Genomic DNA, 12,448 nt, shown 5'->3' on the forward strand with positions numbered 1-12,448 from the left:
TTCCCACACAGTTCTCAAACAAAACAATTCAAAATAACCACACCACTGCTATGACAGCTCACCTTTCTTTTGCAGAAGAGCTTCTATTTCTCCATCTACTTCTTGAAGATTCTCTGTTTTTCTTTTGTTTCCTTTGCCCTTTGCCCTACCTTTCCTTTTCTTATCGCTTTCCAGAAGAGAAGAGTCTTTTAAAATCTGGAGAGAAAATACAAAAATTCTGTATTTCAGATTACAATGCTAACAGATGTTTTTTCAAGGACAGCTATATCCATTTGTGCCATAGCACTGCTAACTACTCGCAATCTCTTTGCTCAAGGATTCTGCCTTCTTTCAGAAACCTGAAAGCTTAAATTTTTTATTTGATAACTTTTTCTCACCTCTGCAAGTTAATCTCTTCTAAAAGACTTGAGGCATATAAACATCAGGTTCTTACCAATTATAATAATGTTCTTGATAGTTGAATACTTGTAGCTTAAAGTAAAGATACTGGGGAACAGCCCACTAATAATGTAAAAGGAAAACCTGCAACCTCAACACTTTGGAGTAAAAACAGAAGAATCTGTTTAAGGCATTTTTAGCCTCATAACAATTTCAAAGTTAGACTAGGCTACAAAAAAACCCTATTTCAAAGGCTGGAGAGAGATGGCTCAGCAGTTAAGAGCACTGACTGCTTTTCCAGAGGTCCTGAGTTCAATTCCCAGCAACCACATGGTGGCTCAAAACCATCTGTAATGAGATCTGATGTCCTCTTCTGGTGTGTCTGAAGACAGCTACAGCATACTTACAGAGAATAATAATAATAATAATACCCTATTTCAAGATCCAAAATCAAAACAAATAGGTCTCAGTTTGTAAAGTATCATAAAATCATGAGGTCTGAATTCAGACCCCTCCCGACCCACACATAAAAAGCTGTGTGCAATGAGGTTGGACTGTAATGCCAGTGCTGGAAAGGCAAAGACAAGAGGATCCCTATAGCTTGCTGGTCAGCCAGTATAGCAGAACTAGAAAGCCCCACATTTAGTAAGATATTTTGAGATCACAGACATCCCCTTTTCCGTGTGTGCTTTAAGTTTATTCTGTTGTTGTTGTTAATACAGGGTTTCTCTGGGTAGCCCTGGCTGTCCTGGAATTCACTCTGAAACCAGGGTAGCCTTGAAACTCAGGCATGAGTCACCAGTGACCAGCTGACTTTTCTTTCTCAAAGAAAACGTAGAGAGCAATTGAGAGAGACATCTGACATTGATCTCTGGTATGTCTGTGGAGTCTGTGACTCCACACATGCATTTGCAAATAAACATGCTCATGTGCACGTAGGCACACATGAAAGAATTCGCCAGATCAAGGCTCGGTGCTGAGAAACGAATTACAGCAGCACTGTTCAGGAGAAATACATCACAAGTCACACATGTTTTATATAGTACTGTGTACACCTCACTGCACACTAATAACACACACTTAAATGTAGACAATAAAGAGGCATTTCATAATCTCTTTTCTTGGGTGCAAACTACTGAACCCAGAACCTTACATATTCTAAGCACTAAATGAACCACTGAGCCACACTCATCTACCAATAAATCTATTTTAATTAACACACCCCGAACATTCTCCTTTCAACACAGTTAATACAAAAAGTTACTAATGAGCAGAGCCCCAGCACTCAGGAGGCAGAAGTAGGACTGCCTCAAATTTAAGGCAGCTTAGTCTATAGGACAAGTTCCAAGGCAATCAGCAACATGTCTAAACTCAGCTGATAATGAGGTGGTTTGTTTTGTTTTGATTTTTGAGACAAGATTGTAGCTGACAATTTTGGATTGTTTTCTTTGAAAAACACTGAAATATTATGGGAATATGCTTTTGGGTTTTTTTTTTTTTTTGGTTTTTTTTTTTTTTTTTTGGTTTTTCGCGCCACCACACCCGGCTCATCTTTTGTTTTAATGCTAAGTGTGGGATACTGGTTTCAGTTTGTCCACAACAGCTGACTACGATTTGCCTTATGCTCTAACAGGCGTGATTTTGCCAGCATCAGTTTTTGAGATAGTGTTGACGTTTGAAATTCTGGGTACTTTTCAGAGAGCATATAGAATGCTAGGGTCCCCAAGAGGGGTGGTGGGTTGTTGGTTGTTTGCTATTGGTGTGGTCTGTTAAGTAGTTCTATGCAAGAAGAAAGAAGAAACTAGATACTCTCTCTGATAGCAAAGGTGAGACTTGCCCTCCGGAACCAGCTGCCTCTAGTCAGCAGAAAGCAGGCTAATGATAACGCCCCCTTTCCTTTCCATCCCTTTTTCTTTCCTATCTAGTTTAAGGGGTTGAAAGGGTGGAAGAAAGAAGAACCCACAAAGTAGCCAAGGTTAGCAAAAAGAGACAGCTACACAGGGTTTCTCTGTGCAGCACTGTCTGTCTTGGAACTCGTCCTATAGACTAGGCTGACCTCGAACTCAGACAGATCTGGCTGCCTCTGCTTCCCAAGTGTAGGATTAAAGGTGTTTGCTACTAGTACCCAGCAATAACGATATTTTATATTGTGCTTTTAATTAACTCTTCACATGCCAAAATATACTGAAAATTTATAGCACATCCTAATTTGGACATAAAATTTTCAGGGGTAATTTATGACTTAGGTTTTACAAAATTTATACTTGGAAAGTTGATCCCTACATCTAATTGTTTCAAATATATTTTGAGGCTTCCCCAAAAGTATTGAATTTACATTTCAATGAAAAAGCCAATTTCTTAGTTGCACTAGAGATAGTTCAAAGTTCAAGTGCTATGAAACCAGAGGAGAGCCCTAAAGGTTACCCAGTGTACACTTAGGATATATTAATATAAAGCCATATTTGCTTGGCTATTAATTTACTTTAAAATAATCAGTTAAGGGACAAAACTAATGCGTTCATTTTGTGATACCATACTGTGTGTGTGTGTTCTTATGTGTGTATGGGTGTGAACACCAAAGATCAACATCAAGTGTCTTCTCCAATTGTTTTCCATCCTTTTACTTTATTTTTGGAGACAGGATCTCTCTACTCAGACCTGGATGTCTAGGAACTCTCTATGTAGATCATGCTAGTCTGACCTTACAGAAACCCACCAGTTTCTGCCTCCCCAGTGCTGAGATTAAAGTCGTGCGCCAGCCACTGAACCTCACTTCACCTTACGTTCTGAGACAGGATCTCCTAATAAGCCTGCAGTTGGCCTATTTGGCTAGATTAGCTGGTCAACAGACCCCTAGAGTCCTTCCTGTCTCTGCTTCCCCAGAGCTGGGTACACACACATGTGGTATTGCACCCGGCTTTTATATGGGTGGTAGCAATTGAACTCAGGTCTCTATGCTTGCATGATAAGCACTTTACTAACTAGCCATTTCCCAAGCTCCATTTTTGACTTGAGACAGAGTATCATATAGCTCAGGACAACCTTAAGCTTGCTATACAGAAATAGATAACCTTGAGCTCCTAAGCCTTTGCTTCTATCTCCCAAGTACTGAGATTACAGTTTTGCAGGAAACACCTCGCTTCAATTTTAAAAGGGTTTTTGTTTTTTTTTTTTTAAATCTGTTTTTTAAAGGTATTTGCTTATTCTACGCATTTTATTTTTTAAGGTATTATTCTCAACTGGACATACACAACCTTGCGGTTTTAGCAGCTTCCTTCTTCAAGAACTGAATCTATTAATTCTACCCCCAAAATCCCAGCACTTGGGAGGCAGAGGCAGGCAGATTTCTGAGTTCGAGGCCAGCCTGGTCTACGAAGTGAGTTCCAGGACAGCCAGGGCTACAGAGAAACCCTGTCTCGAAAACCCAAAAAAAAAAAAAAGAGGACAGTTCTTAAACCTTAAGTAACTGTGTCTCCAAAGGTCATCTGGCACTATAAACTCAGCACTGTGCTAGACACCTGCAGCCAGGAACACATTACTCAATAAAACAAAGTCCTTGCTCTCCTGGAGCTTACATCCTACCAAAGGAAGTCAGTGAGTTTGGGTGACCATGAGAACAAGAAGGTAAGAGAAGACCTAGGAAAACGCAGGTACATTACACTGCCAACTTTCCATGGTGTGAAGGGGTCTCTAAAAAGACTACAAAGGGAATGTAAAGGAATCTGCAGAGTGTTCTAGCTAGAAAGGTCAGGCCCTAAGATCATCCTAGGGGGGCCGGGCGTGGTGGCGCAAGCCTTTAATCCCAGTACTTGGGAGGCAGAGGCAGGTGGATTTCTGAGTCTACAGAGTGAGTTCCAGGACAGCCAGGGCTAAACAGAGAAAGCCTGTCAGGAAAAACAAAAAAAAACAAAAATCCTAGGGGGAAAAGGGGTACAAAGACAGACTGGTTAGCTGGCTTAATTGGTGTTGTAGATACAGTAAGAACTTGTTGCCACTGAGGAACGGGGACACGCACACACGGACAATGACACCAAGAAACACCAGGGTAGCCAGACTGGTCTACAGAATGAATTCCAGGACAGCCAGGGCTATATAGAGAAACCGTGTCTCAAAACAAAACAAAAAACAAAAGCAAATAAACAACAACAGAAAAAGAAAAAACAGCAAGGAAACAAAATCATACAGGGCTTTGTGGGCTTTTGATGTGAGACTGAATGAAGCCACTACAGGACTGAAATATTTGAATCCTATTGTGGTTTGGGTATGAAGTACCCCCCCAGCTCATATGTGGAAGACTGGTCCCCAGGGCATGACTGGATCATGAGGGTACTAGGTTCATCAATGGACTGATCCACTTATGAGTTCATAGCTAAACAATTAGGAGGTGGAGTCAAACTAGCAGAATAGTCACTGCAGAGTGGGAGATGTCACTGGATATATCCTGGAAACTGAGGCCAGGATTTGTTGTCACTGCTTCTTGGTTTGCTGAGGTGAGCTCTGCTCTATGATGCTCTGTTCACCATGCTGTTACACCTCTCAGGGAGACGCAGCACTAGGTCAGCCAGCTAGGTCCTTCCTCCTTGAAACTGTTTCTCAGGCATGTCCCACTGTCAATGAGGCTGACACAAACGATAGTGACCCAACAAGTCAGGAAAAGGTATCCACGTGTGAAAAGTGGAGTAGAGGAACAAGATGCAGATCACACTCAGAAATCTACTCAATAGGATTTTTTGTTGTTGTTGTTGTTTTTTGAGACAGGGTTTCTCTGTGTAGCCCTGGCTGTCCTGGAACTCACTCTGTAGACCAGGCTGGCCTCGAACTCAGAAATCTGCCTGCCTCTGCCTCCCAAGTTCTGGGATTAAAGGCATGCGCCACCACTGCCCAGCTTCTACTCAATATAAGGCAATAATAAAGATGCCAGACAGAGTAATAACAACAGAAGCAGTTAATAGTGATAATGTTTTCTGTGTATTTCAAAGTATTTGTGATGAAAACAGAGTATACGTACCTGCTTGGTACTACATTCAGTGAAAAGATTGCAATATACTCCAACTACATGGAACTAACTTTCAATATAAAAATACCTGAATCTCAGAATCCTGCTTTTTAGAGTTGCTTTGGTCATCTGATAGGTCCAAGAGAAAACTTTCTTTCTTTCCACCTGGAGTTTTGTCAATAAACCATCCTCCCTCAGATTCTCGGGCAGGGGTCTTCAATGGCATGGAGTCCGTTTTAGATGTCAGCAATGGTGTCGAAGTGGTAGCTTCTTTCTGTTCCAACTTCGGAGTGGTTGAAACAGAATCTGAGTTTCCTTTCCGATACAAAGAGAGCAGGGAACTGTTCATGTGATTTGCTGACTGACAGAAACATGATTTCAGTGTAAGTTATTCAAGAAGTCTTGAAGCTCTAGTACCTAAACTAAAAAACTTTGTGTATTTTGCTTTAGACAACTTCTCGCAAAACATTTATATTTAGAATACATAGGTTGTCAGTTATAAAACTCCTAAAAAACCTTTACTACCTAAAACTACTAAAAGACTCTTGGCTAACAGAGAACCATGCCAATCCATAACTGGTGATCAAATAAAATCAAGAGGTATGAAAATGAACTGGTAATCAGTGAGTCACTACTATCTCAATCCAATACTGATCAAATATAATGGAGTACTGCAATCACTGTGTTAATAATTCAAAGCCTCATTTACCAAGAAGGAAAAACTAAGAAGTTACCTATAAGTAGCCTGGCCCATTTTGATGTATCTTTTTAGTTCAGCCTGTCATTAGTAATGTTGCCTTCCTGGCAGGAGGTATGGCCATTTCCTCCTTTTTTTCTTTTGAAACAGAGACTCAATACATAGGACTGGCTGGCCTAGAACTTGCTACATAGAACATGCTGGCCTAATACTCAGAGATCTGCCTGCTTCTGCTTCCCAAGTGCTGATATTAAAGGTCACACAAACCTGTTGAGGTTTTTTATTATTGTCTCCCTTAAAATTCTAATCTGCCTTCAGTTTTGGCCATTGTTTTTACTGCTATTCCTTTATTATACAAATATAAGTACTGAAAGAATGATTAAATCATCAAGGTGGGTATACGAAGCATTCAATTATATATTGATATAGATGGACACGGTCCTTTATTCTATTTTTGGCATTTTTTTCTAAAAGAGTATCTTAAAGAATAAGAAAAAAATTGTGGCTAGGAGATGGTTCAGCAGTTAAGAACACTGGCTACTCTTTTTTTTTTTTTTTTCAAGACAGGGTTTCTCTGTGTAGCCCTGGAACTCACTTTGTAGACCAGGCTGGCCTGGAACTCAGAAATCTGCCTGCCTCTGCCTCCCCAGTGCTGGATTAAAGGCATGCACCACCACGCCTGGCTACACTAGCTACTCTTGAAGAAAACCAAAGTTCAGTTCCTAGGACCCACACAGTTGCTCCTAACGTCAGTATAAGGGTACATCCTCTTCTGACCTCAGGCACCAGGTGTGCATCTGATGCACATATATACATGCAGATAAAATAGTCATAACCATAAAATAAAAATAAATAAATCTTTTAAAAAAGAAAGAAATCAGGGCTAGAGAGATGGCTCAGTCGTTAATAGCACTGACTGTTCTTCCACAGGTCCTGAGTTTAATTCCCAACAATCACATGGTGATTCACAACCACCTATAATGGGATCTGATGTCCTCTTCTGGTGTGTCTGAAGACAGCTACAGTGTTCTTATATGCATAAAGTAAATAAAATGAAAAAAAGAAAGAAACAAAGAAAAAGAGAGAGAGAGAGAGAGAGAGAGAGAGAAAGGGAGGGAGGGAAGGAGGGAGGGAGGGAGGGAGGGAGCAAGCAAAGTGGGCTCATTGAATGTCTGTCTTACCCGTGGATCTGGGTAATCTTCCATGTCTGAATCATCATCAGAATAGCTTTCCGTGTACCTGAGAATTTTAAAAAAGAGAGAGAGAAAGAAAGAAAAAGTGTTTTGAAGTCCTTTCTCTGATAACCTGAAAAATTACTATACCAAAAAAGTCAATATATTAAGGTAAAACATTGGCTATGAGTCCAAGGGCTGAGAGCTAGAGACGCCTTACAGTTAATAGAACTTGCTGCTCTCACAGAAGAGCAGATTTGGTTCCTACCACAATGACCTCTAACTCCATCTCACAATGCCCTTTCTGATGCCCTCTTCTTGCCTCCTTGGGCACCAACATTCACATGGCATTCACTAATACAGTCACACTCACTAATGTAAATAATTAACAAAGAAAGAAGACGCAAACCCCTCAGGTCAGTGCACCATCATCAGGGAAGCTCCTTCGTGTTGCAGATGGGAATCAATACAGAGACGCGCAAAACCATCATGTGCAGTGGGAGAGACTTTGGAGCACTCAGTTTCAAATACATTGTCTTCACTAAATCCCTCCCTCAAGGCTCAGCAATCTATGTAGAGAGGAGGCAGAAAGATGCCAAGAGCCAGAGGTAGTGGATGACTCCAAGTAAACAGTGTCTTCCAGACACAGCAGCACTAAAACACGTGTAAACTCACAGACTATGGCAGCATGCACAAGACCTGCACAGGTTCAAACTGGACAAAATCCCACCACTAAAAAGGGGACATGAACAAGAGCCAATGGTATCTACTAGCAAAGAGAAAACCTTTTCTGCCTGTGGAGAAGTTCCCTCCAATGGAATACCACTGTGTAGGTTAACCACACTCCAGAGAAAGCCCCATGACTGAGACTAGTCAGGTAGCAAACACAAATGAACTCTAAGGTTGCTCTGTGGCCTTTTTGGTGTTTTTAATTAGCTTTTTGTTTGATTTGATTTTCATTTTATGTTTGAGAGGGAGAGAGAAAAGGAACACAAAGCTAGGTGGTAAGGAGGCAGGGAGAATCTAGGAAAAACTGGAGAAAGGGGAAAACATGATCAAGATACATTGTATTAAAGTTTTTTAAATTAAAAAACAAAACAAATAGTTAAAATAAATCTTATGAAAAAAGGGATATTCTGATCAAAGAAATTGGAATTTAAAAATCTATTTTAAACAGCCAGGCATTGTTGGGTAAGCCTTCATTCCCAGCACTTAGGAGGCAGAGGAAAGCCTGATCTACATAAAGTTCAAGGATAGCCAGGACTACACAGAGAGACCCTGTCTCAAAACTAAACTAGAAATCCATTTTAACTAGCTAGAACCTGTGCTTAATGCCTCTGAGGGTCAGCTTTCTTACCTATCAAGTAATAAGGAATGTCTCACTGAGCATTTTGTTGTTTCTGTTGTTTTTTAAATGTATATATGTGCTTTGCCTGAGTGTATGCATATGCACTGTGTGAGGGGCACCAAGAGGCCAAGTAGGTATGGATGCCCTGGAACTATAGTTACAGACAGCTGAAGGGGCCATGTAAGAACTGGGATCAAACTTAGTTCCTCTGGAAAAACTGAGCTATTGCTCCAGCTCTAGAAATGTTTTCATTTTTAACATGAATGTTCGTCATAACATATTTAAACATCAAAATTTACTGCCATCTTTTAATATACCTGGTATTATATTAAAGAAGGAGAAAGACGAAACAACTATATTTGGTAATACAACACAGTACATTACTTTCAGTGCCACATGACCTGAAGATTACAGTAAATCTCTATAACCAGAGGCTGAGAAGACACTGGGAAGGGACCTAAGAAGGAACAGAAAGACTGACATCTTCACGGACTCTTTCACATGGCTGAGTGGGATTTGTGAAACAGAAATCAATACTCAAGTTACACAGTTAAAATGCTTTAGGGACTACAGAGCAATCAATACGGCTGGAGGAAACACAACGTAAGGTAGGAAATGCTCAGCACAGTTGTAATGCTGGCCAAGAAGAGGCACCGACCGTGTTCTCAGTGTGAACGTGGAACCACAGGAAAGACGCTCTGCAGTACTTACTCATCCTCTTCATCTTGTCTTGCTCTTTTTGCCAGATGTCCATCTTCTAGTTCTTTAAGATCCTTAAGTTCTTTCTCACTACTAATTATGCTAAATACTGAAACAAGTGAACAATAAAATGCCAAGTTAAAATAATTATTTCTTTGACTGTTGATAATTGTGCTTAAACAGTGAAAGACTCACCTTTTTCTACCTGAATCCTGAAAGCATTTCTTTTTCTTCGACCATAATCTACACTGGGGAAAAATTTTATATATGTATAATTTTAGTATACAGTTTTTACAAATATTTTCCACTAAATATTATTGGCTATACTTATAAACTGTCTTGTGCTACTCTGAGACCAAAATAGGGTCGCCTGTCTCAGACTCAAGACACTCAAGAGTCTTCTAACCCTGACTAGCTTGGAATTTGCTAAGAAATCCATCTGCTTCCTGAGTGCTGGGATTAAATGGTCCTACAGCCCAAAATTACACTGACTTTTTTGTTTTGTTTTTGATGTTTGAGACAATGTTACTAAGTAGTTCAGGCTAGACTCAAACTCCGGATTCAAAGGAAGTACTGAGATTATAGGTGTAGGCCACTATGTCCAGCTGACAAGGACATTTTAGAAGGAAATAAGTCAGCTAACTTTTAAAATATTCCTTTTCTAGATTGACCTCACATCTCTTTATATTATTAAATTCAAGTTCAAACATTTATTTGTATGCTAAAGATAGTACACAGTTTCATGAACAGTTTATTTCTGTGTAAATTCTTTTCCTCCCCTCCCTGCCCCCTTTTTTAAGAGACAAGGCCCTGGCTCTCACAGAAAATCCGCCTGCCCCTGACTGAGTGCTAGGATTAAAGGCGACCAATACCATGCATGCCTTTAAGGAATATAAATTACTCATACTGGGTATTTTAGTGAATTCCTGTAACCCCAGAACTCAGGAGGAAGAGGCAAATGGATAGATCTCAGTGAGTTTAAAGATGGCCTGATCTACATACTAAGTTATAAACCAGCCACAGCTACATAATGAAACTCTGTCTCAAAAACAAAACAAATTTGACCTCTAAGACCCACATGGTGAAAGGGGAACGAACACAGACTGGTGCAAAGCTGCCTTAACTCCACAGATGTACCCTGACACATGTGTGTGTCTCTCTGTCTGTCTTTCTCTCTCTCACAAACACATGTACACAGAAAATGTAATTTTAAGAATTTTTAGTAAGATACTTGTGGCTAAGATGGCTCAGTAGATAAAGTGCTTGTGCAAGTGTGAGGACCTGAGTCAGATGCCGAGACAGTTGCAGGCAGACAACACAGGGACTGAAGTCCCAGAAACTGGCCGGCCGGGTAGCCTGGAGTAAAAAATAAGAGAGTTGGAGAGATGTCTGAGCAGTTAATAGCATGTCTGCTCTTCCACAGGATCTGGGTTCAAATTCCAGCACCCACATGGCCGCTCATACTGTATCCATTCCTCTGTTGAGGAACAACTGGGTTCTTTCCAGCTTCTGGGTATTATAAATATTGCTGCTATGAACATAATGGAGCATGTGTCCTTATTACATGTTGGAGCATCTTCTGGATATATGCCCAGGAGTGGTATACCTGGGTCCTCAGGTAGTACTTTGTCCAATTTTCTGAGGAGCCACCAGACTGATTTCCAGAGGGCTTGTACCAGCTTGCAATCCCACCAGCAATGCAGGAGTGTTCCTTTCTCCACATCCTTGCCAGCATCTGCTGTCACCTGAGTTTTTGATCTTAGCCATTCTGACTGCTGTGAGATGGAATCTCAGGGTTGTTTTTGATTTGCATTTCCCTGATGACTAAGGATGTTGAACATTTCTTTAGGTGCTTCTCAGCCATTCCAGATTACTCAGTTGAGAATTCTGTTTAGTTCTGTTCCCCATTTTTAAATAGGGTTAAGTGGTTCTCTAGAGTCTAACTTGTTGAGTTCTTTGTATATACTGGATATTAGCCCTCTGTCAAATGTGAGATTGGTAAAGATCTTTTCCAAATTGTTGGTTGCCTTTTAGTCCTATTAACAGTGCCCTTTGCTTTACAGAAGCTTTGCAATTTTATGAGATTGCATTTGTTGATTCTTGATCTTAGAGCATAAGCCATTGGTGTTCTGTTCAGGAACTTTCCCCCTATGCCCATGTGTTCGAGCATTTTCCCCCACTTTCTCTTCTGTAAGATTCGGTGTATCTGGTTTTGTGTGGAGGTCCTTGATCCATTTGGACTTGAGCTTTGTACAGGGAGATAAGAAATGGATCAATTCGCATTCTTCTACATGTTGACTGCCAGTTGAACCAGCACCATTTGTTGAAAATGCTGTCTTTTTTCCACTGGATGGTTTTAGCTTCTTTGTCAAAGATCAAGTGACCACAGGTGTGTGGGTTCATTTCTGGGTCTTCAATTGTATTCCATAATCTACTGCCTGTCCCTGTATCAATACCATGCAGTTTTTATCACTATTGCTCTGTAGTACAGTTCCTTCAAGACTTTCAATTATTAAACCATTTATTCATGATAGTGAAAAAAAACCCAAGTTTAGCTACCTAAGCTGGAACCCATCTGCCATTTATGTAAACCTATTGTAAATAGTTTTTTTTTCTTAAGATTTTTTTTTTTTTTTTTTTGTATATGAGTACACTGTAGCTGTCTTCAGACATACCAGAAGAGGATATCAGACTCTATTACAGACAGTTGTGAATCACCATGTGGATGCTGGGAATTGAACTCAAGATGTCTAGAAGAGCAGTCAGTGTTATTAACTGCTGAGCCATCTCTCTAATCCTCCATTTTGAATAGTTTTAAGAGAACTGAACTTTTAAAGAATACAATTATTTTACAAATTGAGAGATTTCACTGTTGTTCTTTATTCAGCCCAAAACCTTCGTTCCTCAGTTTTCTAGGTGATAGGATTACATATGGCTACCAGGCCTGACTCACATTCCTTGGTAGAGTCTGAAAGTTGAGGAAGAAATGCTTGATTGCTTTAATATTCTGATGAAGTACGACAACAACAACTCTATCTCCTGGCCAACTGAAGAGTTATTAATGGATGAAAAGAAACCATTTCCTCTGGTAAAAGGAATTAAAACTGTATATATAGTCACTGGATAGACTATAGATGTTTGTATGACTGACTTAAGGT

General features: G+C 40.1%; 1 protein-coding gene across 1 annotated transcript in view; it reads right to left on the reverse strand.

Moving 5' to 3' along the window:
- Window positions 1-12,448, reverse strand: part of Nvl (nuclear VCP like) — a 55,382-nt gene that overhangs the window by 40,766 nt on the left and 2,168 nt on the right. The window contains exons 3-7 of the mRNA XM_021159011.3: window positions 9,486-9,538; window positions 9,303-9,399; window positions 7,253-7,310; window positions 5,463-5,735; window positions 63-195 (exon numbers count right to left, since the gene is read on the reverse strand). Coding sequence (XP_021014670.2) covers window positions 63-195; window positions 5,463-5,735; window positions 7,253-7,310; window positions 9,303-9,399; window positions 9,486-9,538 — 614 coding nt within the window. The remainder of the gene's footprint in view (window positions 1-62; window positions 196-5,462; window positions 5,736-7,252; window positions 7,311-9,302; window positions 9,400-9,485; window positions 9,539-12,448) is intronic.

Source organism: Mus caroli, unplaced genomic scaffold (genome assembly GCF_978045245.1).
Source record: "Mus caroli unplaced genomic scaffold, Mus_caroli_1 scaffold_1, whole genome shotgun sequence".
NCBI classification, from domain to species: Eukaryota; Metazoa; Chordata; class Mammalia; order Rodentia; family Muridae; genus Mus; species Mus caroli.